This window comes from Physella acuta, unplaced genomic scaffold, assembly GCF_028476545.2.
Source record: "Physella acuta isolate Inbredline_101_S28 unplaced genomic scaffold, ASM2847654v3 ptg000283l, whole genome shotgun sequence".
Lineage (NCBI taxonomy): Eukaryota > Metazoa > Mollusca > Gastropoda > Physidae > Physella > Physella acuta.
Window position 1 is genome coordinate 928,144 of NW_026731802.1, and position 17,655 is coordinate 945,798.

Here is a 17,655-nt window from a genome sequence, read left to right on the forward strand (position 1 = left end):
TAAAATAAAAGACACACACACACACAACATTGGCCAGAGGCGTAGCGAGGGGGGTACATATGTCCTCGGGCACCGATCTTAGGGGGCGCCAAAATGAGTTGGAAAAACTAATTGAAAGTTTGAGGGGGGGGGGGAGTGCAAATTGAAAGTTTGAGGGGGGTGCAAATTGAAAGTTTGAGGGGGGGGGGTGCAAATTGCAAGGTTGTTCCCGATGGGGCGCCATATTGAAAGTTTGTCCCGGGCACCCGGAAGGGTCGCTATGCCTCTGATATTGGCTATCTTTCTGAAGGTTGAAGGCTAATTCCTGCATAGCGTAGCTTCTCTGATAATCAATGAACTGGTGTTGAAACATTGTCAAAACAAATCAGTTAATAGTGTTTGTTACATATTTATTTCCTGCATATAGGCCTACATATTACATATATATCAAATGTTTAAAATGTATATTAATAAGCTTTTAAATACACTGAAAATAAACCGGGAATGATCTCCCCTAAACTTTCTTGAATATTCTTATATAACACTACGGGGGATGGCAACTCAGGATATAGACATGATTTTAAATCCATTTTTAATTACTTAAAACTTTTTAAAATAGAATAGAATCTCGTAGAGAAAAGAATTGCGCACTAAGGGAACGGCAAACAATATGTGTATAATAATAATAGCGCAGAACATTATTAGTAGGGGCCTACTTTATAAATTCATATGCGTTTTTTTTGAGAAATTGGAAATAGTTTAAATTACTACTTCCAGTCAACGGAAATTACTCAAAATTTGATAGAAGGCAGAAAATTTGATCTTTAACTTATATGTCATATTTTGTTTATCTTATGAAACAGTACTAAAGTTATAGGATTTTGAAAAACTAAAAGTTGAATAAGTCCCACTTCCGGTTATCAGAAATTGCTAAAAAGTCTATACATAAGTGCAAATTTGATATAATACTTATGTATGAAATTTCATCAACCTAGCTGTAATGGTATTAAGTTACCATGTTGACAGACACACACACATACATACACACACAGACATACAGACAAAATAGCTAAACTATGTTCCCACAAGTTCTAACTGACAAGGTTCCCACAAGTCCTAACTGACAAGGTTATAACACACTTGAGAGTTGAAAAAAAAATCCAAAACCTTTTGGTGTGAAGCACAGGATTTTACTCATGTTAATACGAATACAGGGATCAGCATGAAATACGACAAAATGTCTACAATACAGGGAACAGCTCGATAACGCATAAAACGCCAAAACGTTTATATATTTGTATTTATAATTTTTGCCTGATTAAAATAAGTCCTCTATACTCCGGATGTGATGAAGGACTGAGGAGTAAAACGGTGAAAACTGTCAAAATTTCATGTTATTTTTGTGCACGATTACAATACTTTCTCTATACTTCGTATATACGAGAAAGTAAAAATGGTGGTGTGTTTCTAAGGTTGCCATGCTATTGAATGCTATTTTTAACCCCAGCAGTAACTGTCAACATTTAGGCTGATGCCAACTTCTCCAGGAGACTTGCAAGTACCACCAGGCACCTGTAGAACAACATTCAAGCTTTCATTAGCAACTAACCAATAAAATATGAGCAACACTAACTTGTTTACAAACTAAATACTGCATCACAGTACAAGTTTTCTCAAAGATCTGGTACTGAATTAGATAGTGGAAGGAAAGAATCGGGTTCATGACTTCACCCAACATTCTGATCAAGAACAAAGAAGAAGAAGTTTAGAGTTTGGGCTATGAAGAATTATTAGGCATATTGTATTTGTATACGAACTTAGTCTTGTGTCAATTAATGTTAGCACTACTGCCAGTCAAAAAATAACTACCTTTCTGTCTCTTGTGATCATGCATCCTACTTCACAGCACAGTTTCTTTATCTCTGTTTTTCCTCAAATTTTTCAAATGTCTCAGAAAAAAGAATGGAACTACTAAAACCTTTACATATTTAGTAAATATTATTTACTTCCTTTCGTCCCTTTGTTATCACTTGAGTATTTTGTGACTAGTGTTGAAAATTGTGAATCAATGAAACTATTGGAGAACTTGACCTAGCCTATCTTGCCCCTTGTTTTATCTCCTGAGAGTCCATCCATAAGCTACATTGAGGCCATGGAGTCTTGTAGAATGAAACCAACATTCTAATGATTAGATTAGTATAGCATAAATTAAGTCTAGTTAAAAACTTGAAATAAAATAAAAAAAAGACAAATGTTGAGGGAGAAAACTATTGAGAAAAGTCTGGCACGTCTTGACCAAACTTGGCATTGTGCAGCAGTAGAGACTGTTCCCTGTACACTCTGAAGCATGCATTGCAGTAGCCTTTCTTGACATCACTGCCATAGTTCTGGCAATGGCTCATCCTACACTTGACTAGCTGGAGCCCTAAAAGGTTTATCTCACCATGTTTGTTTCTAACTGGCAAGTTGAGGGGTGTCTGGCTAACTGGCAAGTTGAGGGGTGTCTGGCTAACTGGCAAGTTGTGGTGTGTCTGGCTAACTGGCAAGTTGAGGGGTGTCTGGCTAACTGGCAAGTTGAGGGGTGTCTGGCTAACTGGCAAGTTGAGGGGTGTCTGGCTAACTGGCAAGTTGAGGGGTGTCTGGCTAACTGGCAAGTTGAGGGGTGTCTGGCTAACTGGCAAGTTGAGGGGTGTCTGGCTAACTGGCAAGTTGTGGTGTGTCTGGCTAACTGGCAAGTTGAGGGGTGTCTGGCTAACTGTCAAGTTGAGGGGTGTTTGGCTAGCTGGCAAGTTGTGGTGTGTCTGGCTAACTGGCAAGTTGAGGGGTGTCTGGCTAACTGGCAAGTTGTGGGGTGTCTGACCAGTGAAGGGCTTTGGGCTAGTTGGATGAGATGTGAGGCGAGGTGGAGCCTGCAGGGATTCAGCTGGTTCAGCTATTGCGCTGAAGTGTTTGAGTTTGAAACTGACTTCACTTGAAGTTGCTTCTACACCGGAGTGGTATAAACCTGAAGAGACAGGTAACTGAGAAGTGACGTTTGGTAGAGGATGGTCCATGCTGAGATGTTTTTGGTGTAAACCTGAAGAGACAGGTAACTGAGAAGTGACGTTTGGTAGAGGATGGTCCATGCTGAGATGTTTTTGAGCTGGGCCAGGATGTCCCCTGTAGCAGGAGCTGCACATGCCTGCCTCTGCTGGGTCCCCAAAGTGGGGGCAGCCTGCTGTAACGCATGCCTTGCCCCGCCCTCTCACCTGGCCAGGTGACTGGAGACCAGGAACTGGAGTCAAGTTATTGACTCCGGTCAGGGCTGGCTGCAATATTTGACCTGAGACTTCTGTTGGGTGGGCTACAAGAGTGGAACTTGCTTTTACAAAACTAATGTGACCAAGAGATGATACATAAGGGGGGCTCATTTCTTGACTTCCTGTTGCAGAACTCTCCTGTATTGAGAGTTGAGAAATACTAAATGGGGCTGTGGGTGTGAGAAACTGCTGGCTCTGTTTTCTCTTGTCTTGCTCCAATGTAAAACACTGATGGCAATAAGGAAAAGTTGTGCTGGAGCTTCTGTAGCCACACTTATTGATGCATCTGCTGGCCAGCATGGACATGGGCTCGGCCTCAAGGTACAAGCCAGATGCTGGCGGGGCAGTTGGGCTCAATGGCTGCAAGCTAACAGCACTCCTCAGAGAGGGAGGACCTATTAGCTGCTGACTCTCAACAGTAGAGCCAGTACAACTTTCCTGGCTGACTGCTTGCTCCAGTGACTTGAAATGTTCCATCAAAACATTGCTTGCTATTTTCTCAACAGGGTCAGCACCCAGCTGGGCACATGGTATGGAAATCCCATTGTTTGTCAACTCTTTTGTTTGAAAGTACATTTGAACCAACTGCCAAGCCTTGAGTTCCTCTTCCTCAGTGAGAAACAGAATTGGTAGTGAATGCAGATTGTTGGTAACCAGAGGAAAGACTCTCTCTTCAGCGCCAGTCTGGACGCGAGTTAATAGAGGACAAAAATGGCTGAGGTTGTAGCCCAGAATGATGGGTGTTGGGCAGCATTCTTCAGGTCTCCACTCCAGCGGCAAGTAAATGCCAGCCATGGTGTTCTCCTGCAGGCAGAGGCCAGACACAGACCTGGCCAGGCTGTCAGCAACAACTAGGATTGGCCGTCTCATCATGTTGGCCAGCACATAGACGTGGATGGGCTCCAGGAACTTGTGGGCAGTAGACAGGGGGGAGGGGCTCACGCTGCCAACAATGTCTGCCCACTCAGACTCAATCATCTGAAAGTCAAAATACATCTAGGTCTAGACAAGGAGACTGAAACATTTAGGTCTAGACAAGGAGACTGAAACATTTAGGTCTAGACAAGGAGACTGAAACATTTAGGTCTAGACAAGGAGACTGAAACATTTAGGTCTAGACAAGGAGACTGAAACATTTAGGTCTAGACAAGGAGACTGAAACATTTAGGTCTAGACAAGGAGACTGAAACATTTAGGTCTAGACAAGGAGACTGAAACATTTAGGTCTAGACAAGGAGACTGAAACATTTAGGTCTAGACAAGGAGACTGAAACATTTAGGTCTAGACAAGGAGACTGAAACATTTAGGTCTAGACAAGGAGACTGAAATAAAAATAATAGGGTGTAACCTTAAAACACAAAACCTATATGTTGGTATGACTAAAAATAAAACCCTGGGTGCTCACCTATGGATAATTAATTCCCTTTCATAGAGAGTTCATTAAAAGGTTTATGTTCCATAACATAATATAAGACGTATGTTTCATTTTCATCATTGAGCGCCCAGGCTTTTATTTCTAGTCTTATTTAGCTTCAATAAGGTTACACCAAACTCAATTGATCATTTCCTTTTTAGTACTTTTTTCATGCTTAGTGCTTAATGCTTCGTCCGTCATCGATCAAAACTGCAGAATGAAATTTCAACCATTTCTTACCGACCGGTTTCTCTAATTTCATTGAAACTTGGAATGTGGGTAAAGGCCTGATAACAACGCAATATGACATCAAATGTGAGTAATAAATTTTTAAAGAATTAATTAAAGTTTGCTTTATAAAGTACTATTTTCCATGCTATTATATGCAAATATTTCCTGTTCATTTGGTGTGCAATTGTTTTAATCATGCACAATTTTTAAAGTACTGAAAAAATTCATATAAATTGTTTTAAGAATAAACTTTTATGTAATTATGCACTAAAAAAGAGAAAATGAATGATTTTCTTTAAATATTTAATTATCCACTTAAATTAGTCACTAAATTATCCACTGAATACCTTTAGTAAAATTTTAGCTAAATCGGAGGTGGGTTAAATTAATATTCCAAGATTTGCAGAGCATAAGAAAACTGATTAGTATACATTTTTTAATTTTTAAAAATTCTAAAATTTTGATTTTAATTTTGTTCAGCTAAAATCTGTTTTGTAAAAAAACCGTTTTCATAACATTTTAATTTAAATCAGTAAAATTAAAATATGTTTTATAAAACTTGTTCCAAACATTTGAACATGCAAGGCAAGAATGTGCATCTAAAATTGGCGCCAGTACCTGAGCTGGGGCTTGGGCTATGGCTCTCATCTCTTGAACTCTGCGCCTGCACCACCTGCTCTTGAAGCGGTCATCAAAGTCATTGGTGATGGTGATCAGCAGGAGCTCTCTCAAGACATGCAAGGAATCATCCACACCCCACACAGCTACGGAGGCAGCATGTAAGAGGCAATTTCCATCACCTGTAAGGAATGGTTTTAAATTATCTATTTGATCAACATCTTCTGTTTTCTGAGCATTTTTAAAGAACTGTAATGTAATTCACTTTGCCGATAAAATATAACTCTAATTAATGGAAGAGAAATGATGAAGGAAATCAGACATACGTGGAACAGCAACAGCAAACAATTGTGTAGTACCAGGAGGCCAGTTGAGAAGCTGTCTTGCTGTCAAGTCAGCCATCATATCATTGTCCAGAAGAGTGGCAGCATAGAGCTCCTCAAGCTGTTTGGGCAGGGATTTAAGGGCAGGTAACTGACAGTCATAGTGGCTGAAATCTCGGCTGAAAGTGTAGGGCTTTCTCTTTGTTTCAGCACTGTAGTCAATCTTGCTTTTAATTAGCTGTTGCATACTCAGTTTCTTCCTTTGTATTTCAGCTGCTGATGGGTTTGTATACATTTTACTTTTAGCTGGCTATGTGCCTGGATAAGAAATTTATTTACATTAAAATTAAATTACTTTCTTATACCTATAATATAGATCTATATAATCTATATATATGTATACTAGCTGCATACCCGTGCTCCGCCACTGTAAATCTTTTTTAAATGTACCAACTTGGGAACAGAACAAAACTCAACACAAACACAACACAACCAAAAAAGAAAAAATATATATTTAATATTTTCTTTTCGTTATGCGAAAGAGTAAAAACAGTGACAACTATATAATTAAATTTAAGTCGTTATATAAACAAACCCTACACTATCACTTATAATAAGACAATGCGATGCACTGAAAAGCACTGCATGGTGCGATGTACTTTTATGGTTCCACAATCTATAGCGAGGACTCCCGCAAAAGTGCGCACGGATGGGGTTCCCCGCATTGGGGCTGATATTTTTTAGTGCTCTGCGCTGCTCACCAGTGTCTGTATCTTCAGAGTTTACTGCGCTGCACGCTTCACTATGGTGTGGATATGGATATTACCTCAGAGTTTACCCCCGTAGCTAGTAATGTACGAAAAAGTTACCTCATTGTCAAGGCTTTAATAGAAGTATATTGTGATATATTTGTGTCAAATATTATAGATAAATGAATAATAAACCTAAATCAATGGCTAAATATATCAATATAGGCCAGAAATTAACTTTAAACAGCAGTGTTTGCGAGCAAAATTTGCCATATAAACAGCAGCCATTTGTAAAATAGAGTGGCTTCCCCTGAATCTCGCGATATAAGTTTACAAAAAAAAAAATAAATAAACAAGATGGTTGCTATAGTAAATGAGCATGGTTGCATCTGTTGGAAACATCGTTAGTCTTCATTTATTACTGAAAAGTTTTAATTCAATTGTTTAAAAGCAGGTACATAAATGAAACAAGGAAAAAAATTTGTATTAGTATTTTTCAAAACATAAATCCTCCTCAAAATGTAAAATTATTAAAATTTAGGGAGTCACTTGTTTTTCACATTATTAGTCGCGGGCGATTTTACGTACCTAAAACGATAGATTACCTATTATATATAATAACAGCCTCTATTAAAACTATTTATTTAATTTTAACTCTATAAACTCTATTTTAAATAATTTTTAGTTTAGTATTTTGGTAATGGAAATTCCATACAGTACAGAGAACAGAACCTAGATCTAGTTAGTAGTACTACTACTAAGTCTAGTACCTACCTTTATTTATTTAATTTAGTTAGAATAAGATAGGCCTATCAGATATAATATTTCAATATATATTAAAATATAATATAATATTATAGGCCTATATATTTAAAATATATTAATTACTATATAATATTATTACATACTAATAGTATTAAGTATTACTATTAGTATTAATATTAACTTATATTATTATTATTAGTATTATTATTAACTTAGCCTTTTAATTAAGTATTTTTACACATGGCCTATACTATACTATACTATAGTGTAACTATACTATATAGCATAGGGCCTATGCTGCCATAGGCTATAGGCTATAGGCCTAGGCCTATTCCTTATTAATTATTAATTAATATTAATTATAGATCTTCTAGATCTTACAGTGAATGAGTTAACCTTAGTTTGCTCTCAGTCTTAGAATCGATGTCATAAGTCTTAGATCTAATGTAGACTATTGTAGACCTACATCAGTAGATCAGTAGATATAGATCTAGATCTAGATCTAATTGAAAATGGGAATACCTCATTTATGAATCGGGTATTTCCTGTTTTTTTTTTTTATCATCATAGACTTAAAAAATAATAATAATAATGGAATTTCGCGAGCTAGATTCCCGAAACTCTAAAATTATCAAGTATTCCCACAATGCTAAATATAAAAAAAAACGTGGGTCACTTTAACTATCAAAATGACAAAAAGGCCTTCCTTGATTGATTAAAATATAAAAAGCAGCGCACGCGATTTTATTAAGTAGCCTAATAATTTATTTTAAGGGATGCATCAATTCGGACCCACGGCCGCTATTGGGAGAAGCCAGTAAAATTTTAAAGATTTAGATCTAGTTAAACAATAAGTGTTTTAAGATGTAGAATATATCTTTTCTGTTGTTGTGATTTTATTCTTGTAATTCTAAATGATATATTGAGATATTGCTTTAAATACCCGATATTATTACTTACAAATGCAGAGGCGTAGCTAGGGGGGACATATGTTGGAAAAACTAATCGAAAGTTTGAGGGGGGGGGGTGCAAATCGAAAGTTTGTCCCCGGGCACCGGGAAGGGTCGCTACGCCTCTGTACAAATGTTATGGCGAGCGGGAGTAAGCAGTGTTTCATCTCAGTGTGTGTGTGGGGGGGGGGGGAGGAGACAGTGGCGTGCAGAGCAGTGTTTCTTCCAGACTTTTCTCTCCGGGGGGGGGGGGACTTGACATTTTCGGGGGGGGGGGCGGACACTGTTAAAAGTGTATATTTTATATATAAATTTCATTTCGTTCGGGGGGGGGGGGGGGGTAGAATTTTTTCTTTGCCCCAGGCCCCGGGCATCCAACGGGGTAAAATTATAGTGGGTTTTTTTTGTAAGAAAATTAAAAAATTGTTTAGGTTTGACTACCTAGGCAGAATGATCAATTTGCCAAGGGGTCGTCCATAAATGACGTCACACTCGTAGGGGGCAAGGGGGGGGGGGCGTAATTTTGTGAGCGTGTGATGAGGGGGACGTCACATTTTGGCATTAACGAAAAGTAATGTTGGAAAACTAATTTTAGCCGTTATTTCGCGTTTTAGAAAACTGTTTTAATAAATTGTAATAGGAATTGATTAAAATACTCTATGTTGAGAGAGTTCAGACAAGAATTTGGAAAATATCGATGTTTTAAGAAAAATTCAACTGCAATTTTGAGGGGGGGGGGGTTGTATGCTGAGATGTGACGTCATTTTAGGGGGGGGGGGGGTCTGGCTTTGTGTGACGAAGGGGAGGGGGGCGGTAAAAATCGTCAAAAAATCGTCACCTCACCACCTCAATTGTGAAGAGCGTCATTAATGTCACACCTAGGTATGGCTACAGGACATTAACCCCCCCCCCTCCCCGTCAATTACTCCCGGACATTTCCCCCTGTATTTACCCCCGGAGCAATTACCCCCCAGACATTACTCCCCGCCCAAAAAACAGCAGTAGGACATTACCCCCCCCCCCCCCCCCACGGTCAACTTAAGATCATTATATGTATGGGAGATTGAGAATGTTACTGCTTATGTGGGCTTTTTTTCACTTGATTTATTGGGAAGGAGTGGATTTTAAAAGCGAATGACGAAAATGTAAGTCTTAAATGTGGTGCCGCTCTTTATATAGTCTTTTTATGTCCAGTCGGTTTTAACTTTTGAAGTACATATAATTCTAATTTTGGAAGGCACCATGTGTGGGGAGTGGACTTGTGTGGCAGACGAATGAAATTTGTTACACCCTAAATGTGTTGCCGCTGCTCATAGGGCTTGCGTTTGATGTCCGTCGGTTTGTCTTTTGAGTTGACCGTCGTGCCACCCACGGTGTCGCGTCAAACAAAAGGCGGCTTCTCTTTTGTTGTCTACTTCACAGTCGGTCATTACCGCGGTGTCGGGTATATATTTTGGGTAGACTCGTTCGACGCATCAGTTTATAGATGCAAGTCATCTGAAATATTCGATCTGTCTATGATTCAAAATAACAGAAACTAGATTTTATGTTATTCGTATTTAAGCATGGATAAAGTTCTTGGTATTCGTGGGATTCAAAAAGTGATACACAATGGATATGTTTATGTTAAACAAAAAGATTTAGCAGGAGGTGTGGTTAGTTATGAATGTGAAAAGCGTCGAGGAAATGGAACAAAAATGTCTGAATGCAAAGATAAAATTAAAAACGACACTGTTGTTGGATTTCTGCATCAACACACACATGCATCAGATGTAACACAATGTGAAGTTCTTCAAGTTTGACGCAATATTTAAAAAAGGGCACTGGAAATAGAGGAAACACCCCAACAGATTCTTGGTAGAGATATGCAAAATCTCAGTGAAGCAGCTTCTGTGCAGATGGATCTTATTCAACATCTGCGGCGTCATATTCGAAAACAGCGACAAGCTAATCATGTTCAACATCCTCTTCCAACCGGTCGCTCTACCATTGAACTGCCGGATGAATACAAGAAACTTTCTAGTGGTGAGAATTTCATATTATTTGATAGTGGTGTTGGCGACAAAAACAGAATATTAATATTTGGCACTAATGAATCATCCTCTTTATTAGAACAATCTTTACATTGGTTTATGGATGGAACCTTTAGCATTGTGCCTGATATATCTTTCCAATTATATACAGTTCATGCCCTCATCAGCTGCGATGTCATTGCAGGCCTGTATTGTTTGCTGCCAAACTAAACGACTGAAACCTATCGCCGTCTTTTTATGAAATTAAAAGAACTAATTCCGGCCGCCCGGCCTATTTCAGCTATGCTGGATTATGAAAAATCCGCCATGAATGTTGTTTCAGAATGTTATGAAGGCATACAAATCCAAGGCTGTTTTTATCATTTGACACAGAGCCTATACCGAAAAGTACAGGCTCTTGGATTTCAAACAAAGTACGTGGATGAAGCAGATTTCGCCGTCATGGTAAGGATGATAGGTGCTTTGGCTTTTGTGCCACTAGCAGATGTTATAGATGTGTTTAAAGAACTTCGAGAACATACGGAAAATACCAATGAAATGCAGCAACTGCTGGATTATTTTGAGGATAAATATATTGGAAGAGTAAGACGTCGAGGCCGAGCTATTCCCCTTTATGAGCCTCACATCTGGAAGATACACCACAGGGTGGACAATGAGTTACCTCGTACCAACAACAGGGTCGAGGGTTGGCACCGTAAAATGCAAGCTGCAGTTGCTGCTGACCATCCTAATATCTGGCGCTTCATCAATATTCTTAAACGCGAGCAAGGTTTTCACAAAGTGGTCATCGGTCAGCGACTTGGCGGAAATATCGTAACATCAACTCTCGTATTTTTAACATCGTTAAGGACTATGCCAACAGAAATCACATGGACTATTTAAGAGGGATAGCTCACAATATTCACATTTAAATGTCTGTAAGTTTTCCTCCATTTTCTAATTCAGAAATGTACTATTTTATGTTGTCAGTTTTTTTTTAAATTTTATTCATTTAAGTTCATTTAGATTTTGTTGTATATATTTTTTAATGTTTGTAAGTTTTCCTTTTTTTTTATTTCAGAAAATAAAAATTCAAAAATGTATATTTTATGTTGCTTAATATTAACCTTTACATGTTTGTACATTTAGATTTTGTTATATATATATATATATATATATATATATATATATATATATATATATATATATATATATATATATATATACTAGCCGTCCCGGCCAGGCCCTGCTCTGGCTTCTGTGAAAAAACTTCCTGTTAAAGACCATTACCTGTGTGTTTAGTAATCATCATAAACCCGGCATTGCCCACCCTAACCACAACCAACCAAAACCAAAACAACAAAACGCAAACATAACGCTAACACAATTACAAATACAAACGAAAACAAAAACCTAACAACAAACCCAACCACAACCACCAATACAAACACAAAGAAAAAACAAACAAAAAAGCAAACGAAAACAAAAACCTAACAACAAACTCAACCACAACCACAAACACCAATACCAACCAATAACAACACAAAAAAAAAAAAGAAAAAGCAAACGAAAAATCTGTGAATATTGTTTTTGCAATAACCAGTAAACACTGTGTGAGCAATACAGTGATCTAACCCATACCTACTCATTATGTTAAAAAATTGTCTTTAAAGAAAACAAAAAGTCAGTAGCTAATTAAAAAGTGCATGATCTGAAATGTAAGACCGATATTTTGGCTATATGTAGACTATTATTCCGAAAGTTTTCCTTATATGTTGTTGTTGTTTTGGGGTTTAAAGTCCGCTTTCAAACTTACGTTTATATCGCAGACTATTTCCTTATATATTCAAAAGCTGGCTTTTATACCAACTCTGATTTTTTAAAACTTTCATTATGCTGTAATACTTTAGCATTTATGATGACAATATATTTAATTCTGATTGTAGACAAAATATTTTTGTAAAAACGAATAGTGTTAGGCTACTTTATTAAATTCTTAAGTAATTATTGATTTGTTTTGATATTTATAATAAAATGTGTAGACATATACATATTTATATTAAGATTTTGATTATTTCCCCTTTTCACTTGTCTTAATGTCCCAGAATTATTATGAATTTTTTTTACAAGGATTACGAAACAGATTATGCTGCGTTCATTGTTTTTGGTTGTAGTATATATATATATATATATATATATATATATATATATATATATATATATATATATATATATATATATATATATATATATATATATATATATATATATATATATATATATATATATATATATATATATATGTTGTTTAGAATGATACAATTTTTTTGTTTTGTCGGCCTACATTTGGTTTTTTTTAACTTCTTCAGAGTGTTACTTTAAATTTATTTTACATCATAGCGAAGCAATAACATACAGCTAATATATATGTATAGAAATAAATAAATAAATAAATAAATATATATATATATATATATATATATATATATATATATATATATATATATATATATATATATATATATATATATATATATATAAGATATTTCGAATTCGGCGCCCTTTTTTGCTATTTTCGCTCCCCCTACACCGAAAACATGTATACGCCTCTGGTTACCACCATATTTTGCAAATAAATCAAAGAAAACGAATGAAGTAGAATGACCACGTGCCTTTACTGGAATACATGTTAAATATCCACAAACCTTTAATTATATTTTAGTTTCGTCCGTTGCGGATTGCGTGAAAAAAAAGTGGCGTAGCATACAATTTGTCATACTAGTTCATATTTTTTTCTATTTTGTAATATACCTTTATCATTATGTAACTGGTTTTCAATTTTTAAAAAATAAACATGGGGGGTCATCCATAAATGACGTCACGCTTTTTTGACGATTTTTACCTGTAATAGATTGAGATAATTGTGAGGTCAAGGGAACTCACTCTTCTGTATTAGTATTGTATTTATATTGTTATCTTGAGTGATGTCCCTTACATGTTATGTATATAAGTCTCTCGTGACTTCCGTCTTTCTCTCTTTCCTCATGGTGTGAATAAACGACTGTTAACAACCAATGTGGCTTCTCGTCAGTGATTACAATCTATCACATTACCTCCCCCCTCCCCTCCGTCACACTTCGTCACAAAAAGCCCCCCCCCCCCCTAAAATGACGTCACACCTCAACCTACAACCCCCCTCAAAATTGCAGTTGAATTTTTTTTAAACATTGATATTTTTCCAAAATCTTGTCTAAACTATTACAATTTATTAAAACAGTTATCTAAAACGCGAAATAACGTCTAAAATTCGTTTTCTAACATTGCTTTTTTTATAATGCGAAAATGTGACGTCGCAACATCTGACTTTCTCCCCTCCCCCTCATCACACATCGTCACAAAATTACGGACCCCCCCTCCCCCCTACGAGTGTGACGTCATTTATTGATGACCCCATGTCTGTAATTGTAGTTTGTTGTTTTATAAAACTTGTCGGCCTTTTGTCTTGTCGGCCTTTTGTCTTGACGGCCTTTTGTCTTGACCGCCTTTTGTCCGGACCCCGTCACATGGCATGGAACACGGGTAAAATTCGCTCACCGAAGAACATGAAAAAAAAACGACATCAACAGTTGCGGTCCCACAGGGACCGCAACCCAATAAATTATAACTTAATTTTTTTATCCCCCTTGGCTGGTAACAATGATAATATGTGTTACACAACCCCCATCCTCCCCCCCCCCTCACAAATAAATGTACAATGGATATACATAGACATTTACATTAACAACTCACAATAGTCATAAATAATTAAATTTCAATAATTTCAGTACGGTAGTAGTGACATTACAGTCCTAACAACTCAAATATATTATTTCCTGTAAACCGGTAGAGGCTTCAGTGCTGGTACTGGTCACTACTTGATGCGCCAGGTTGAGTCGCTCGACTGGTCGTCGTTGACGGGTTGACCTCGGCAGCTCCACTGGTGGTTCTGGGGTCATCAATGAGTCATCCGCGTCCGATGCGTTGTCCCTCGCATTCACCTCGTCCAGATGTGGGGCTGGCCTGACAATCACCTGTTCCTGCACTTCCCGGGCGACCACCTCTGGCACGAAGGGCGTCGCCTCAGGTCGAAGTCTGGTTAGGACCACCTTGACTTCCTCACATTCTCCGTCTGTGTCATTTGTTGGTGTCATATCTTTCCACCGTTCACCCTCCGCCACAGTGAGCAGAACTCGACATGGTATAGTCGGGTCGCTGCCAAACACGGCGGCGTCCACCACGTCGTCGGCCTCTCCTCCGGCGGCTTCTCCGACCTCTGCTTGTGTCATGTCTGTCTCCCAAGCGACGATCCTGCTCGTGCTGAGACTGACATTCATGGTGTAGCTGTCTACCCTCCTCACGCGCACCCTCCGGCTGCAACCCTCCTCCACGGCGGAACACCCGACAGCCGTACCTCCAGCCGCTAGGCGAGGTAACCTGAGCTGTGGTTGCTCGACACTGTGATGATCTCGGTGGCGTAAACTTGGGCTGGGAGCTTGGCAGAACACGCATCAGCATCCGCTCCCCGACGCTGATGGACTGGCGTTTCCCTGCTGCTGACCCCGTTCCCTGCCAACTTTCCTCGGACAGTCGCGGACAAAGTGCTCTCTGGACCCACACCCGTAACAAGCTCCTCTGGAGGGCCGCTGTTTCCGGGCTAGGATGTCTGCCACCTTCTCCGCCAGACGGTCGAGTTGTTCCTCCGTGAGCATCAGCGGCGTCGTCTCCTGGCGACCAGCTACCGTTACTGCGTCGACCTTCTGCGCCAGACGGTCGAGTTGTTCCTCCGTGAGCATCAGCGGCGTCGTCTCCTGGCGACCAGCTACCGTTACTGCGTCGACCTTCTCCGCCAGACGGTCGAGTTGTTCCTCCGTGAGCATCAGCGGCGTCGTCTCCTGGCGACCAGCTACCGTTACTGCGTCCACCTTCTCCGCCAGACGGTCGAGTTGTTCCTCCGTGAGCATCAGCGGCGTCGTCTCCTGGCGACCAGCTACCGTTACTGCGTCCACCTTCTCCGCCAGACGGTCGAGTTGTTCCTCCGTGAGCATCAGCGGCGTCGTCTCCTGGCGACCAGCTACCGTTACTGCGTCCACCTTCTCCGCCAGACGGTCGAGTTGTTCCTCATTGAGCATTATCGGCGTCTCCTGGTGAATAGCTGCCGTTACTGCGTCAACCTGGATAGTCCTGTTAGCTGCTTTCGTGGTACACCTTCTTCTGGGCGTCGGCCGCAGTAAAGACACGCTGCTGGTTCAGCCTCGTCATCTCTGACCACAGTCATAAAATTCATTTAAAAAAACGTTTTGATAACAAGCTTTTAAGTACTAATGCACTAAAAAGTAGAAAATAAATTATAGACTATTATTTAAATAACTATAAAGAAAAGTGTGGGTCTCTTTCTAAACATTAGTAAAGGTATCCAATAGATACAGTGACCCACGCTTTTCTTTATAGTTATTTAAATAGTAGTCTATAATTTATTTTCTACTTTTTAGTGCATTAGTACTTAAAAGCTTGTTATTAAAACGTTTTTTATGAATTTTTTTAAAAATTATTTAATTAGTGGTTCATTATTATATTTTCCGATCATTTGTTTTCTTCTTTTTGGTGCATAAGATGTAAAAGCTTGTTAAAAAAAAAGTTTGTATTACTTCTTTATCTTACAGACAACGATACAAGATATTTCTGAACCCTTTCCATCTATAATTTGATTAATGTGACGCCATTTGTATTATTTTCACTTTAAATTCTAATTACATTTATACATTAGTCCTTGAATTTGATCCAAGTTCACATTGTCTCTCTGTATAGATATTGATTTATACACTCTTCCAAGTTATAACATTTTTTTTTCTTATAATTAATTTATACCATCCTATAAACGCTTTTATAAATCGTCGTAAACAAACAAACACAAGCGGTGTTTGTCAGTAATAATTAATGAAACCAGGAAGGGGCGACTGAGATCTATTTTTATCAAAGGGGGTTTTCATGAGTCAGAAGGATAACCACTTCCTTATATGGAACATATTACCCCCCCCCCTCCCATCCCCCCTCTCTATCTCTGTGTAGCCGGGTTGTAGGATGTAAGCAGTCTTATTGTCGATAGCAACATAGATTTGAACTGCACAAATTATAAATTATTAGACGAAATAATAGGCCAACTTAAGTATGACAAGCTCATATATAAAATGCGGTTCTTTAAAGTTAACACGGCTTTAATTTTTTTTTCATTATGAACTACCACTAAAATCACGTGACTTCGGCCATATTTGTTTAAGTTTTCAATCAGGTCTTTCTCAAATTAATGGTCTGTAAATCAATTTTCGACCTTGACCCTGTTCAATAAAGTGTTATCTAGAAGTGGATTATACAAATTGAGTGAGTACATATTTTTAACCATGGCTATCTTGTTATTCTCCTGCCATTTATTATATATGAGTATACCTTGCTTTTTTCTTAGCTCCGCAACTATCAAAAACACTAATTTATAAAATTAAAATCAGTGTAGACTCTATTTATCATTTCCGTGTTGTCGCTTTTAAGTGCTGTCGGGGGCTTTTTACTATCACTATTTTATCCTACTCATTCATACATAATTTTTAAAAATAAAATATAGATTTAGATCTAGATCTAATATTAATTTGAATAACGAGTATATCTAAATCTAAGTTACGTTTAGGCTTGTTCAATTTTTTGTTTGATTCATGTCCAGTGGTACTGTAGGTTACTATAAAAACTTAAACTTTTTAGTAAAGAGATTCCATACATAGTTTCAACAACAAAATCTAGATCTAACATCTTTATTAATAGGAGTTTCGATTTATTGCCATTAGCTAAGTAAGTACTAAGGTGCTCTTTGTTTTTTCTTATTCTTTCGTACTCTTTGTTGAAAAATCAACTAGATCTAGGTATCTAGATCTAGATATCTTTACTAGATCTAGACTCTACTCTTAGTTCTTAGTGATTACACTGAGAGTCTGAGACGGATCAGTACTGACTGACTCTACTCAACTCTACTGTTACACAATACACTGTCTACAGTCTACTCATGAGTACTATAGATCTAGACTAGATATAATAATAATAATATCATATTATAAAAATTAATATTATTATTATTATATCTAGTCTAGATCCTACACTAAGAGATACCTGACTCTGATCAATAGGCTTATTCTAAATGTTGACTTTTTTAGAAATCAGTTTTCAAAAATTTGAAAGCGGGTTGGAGGGGGAAAGCTGTAGGCTGATGTGTGACATTTAGGAGATGTCCAGCAT

At 38.0% G+C, this 17,655-nt stretch overlaps 2 protein-coding genes across 14 annotated transcripts in view; one reads left to right on the top strand and one right to left on the bottom strand.

The window, feature by feature from the left end:
* Positions 1–411: 411 nt before the first annotated feature.
* Positions 412–17,079, bottom strand: LOC131939572 (tumor necrosis factor alpha-induced protein 3). 8 transcript variants are annotated; one of them, XR_009386438.1, is made up of 6 exons: positions 7,761–7,874; positions 5,869–6,183; positions 5,543–5,724; positions 1,958–4,256; positions 1,849–1,899; positions 412–1,551 (listed from the first exon to the last, which is right to left on the bottom strand). XR_009386438.1 is itself a non-coding variant. In XM_059297972.1 (4 exons), the coding sequence occupies exons 2-4, from the start codon at positions 6,158–6,160 to the stop codon at positions 2,247–2,249; spliced, it is 2,484 nt and encodes an 827-aa protein (XP_059153955.1). In that variant the 5' UTR covers positions 6,161–6,183; positions 17,051–17,079; the 3' UTR covers positions 412–2,246. The 8 variants fall into 8 exon arrangements, 4 of the variants coding, with proteins under 4 accessions (XP_059153955.1, XP_059153954.1, XP_059153951.1 ...); XR_009386440.1 differs by lacking the exon at positions 1,849–1,899 and having other exon boundaries at positions 1,986–4,256; XR_009386437.1 differs by having other exon boundaries at positions 412–1,899.
* The window catches only part of LOC131939574 (SH3 domain-containing kinase-binding protein 1), a 33,623-nt gene continuing 32,406 nt past the window's right edge, over positions 16,439–17,655 (top strand). For 5 of the 6 annotated variants that reach the window (XM_059297977.1, XM_059297976.1, XM_059297974.1 and 2 more), the window contains exon 1: positions 16,439–16,755. In XM_059297977.1, the coding sequence (XP_059153960.1) occupies position 16,755 (1 nt within the window). In that variant the 5' untranslated portion in view covers positions 16,439–16,754. Of the gene's footprint in view, positions 16,756–16,949; positions 17,215–17,655 lie in introns of those variants that run through there. The other variant, XM_059297975.1, reaches the window with a different exon arrangement.

Bases quoted from the DNA above. Each gene is read 5' to 3' on its own strand.
- LOC131939572 (XM_059297972.1), bottom strand. From the start codon at position 6,160: ATGTATACAAACCCATCAGCAGCTGAAATACAAAGGAAGAAACTGAGT. The intron at 5,725-5,868 runs GTATGTCTGATT...CATTCCTTACAG, and splicing joins GTTTGCTGTTGCTGTTCCAC to GTGATGGAAATTGCCTCTTA. The intron at 4,257-5,542 runs GTACTGGCGCCA...TTTGACTTTCAG, and splicing joins TAGCCCAAGCCCCAGCTCAG to ATGATTGAGTCTGAGTGGGC.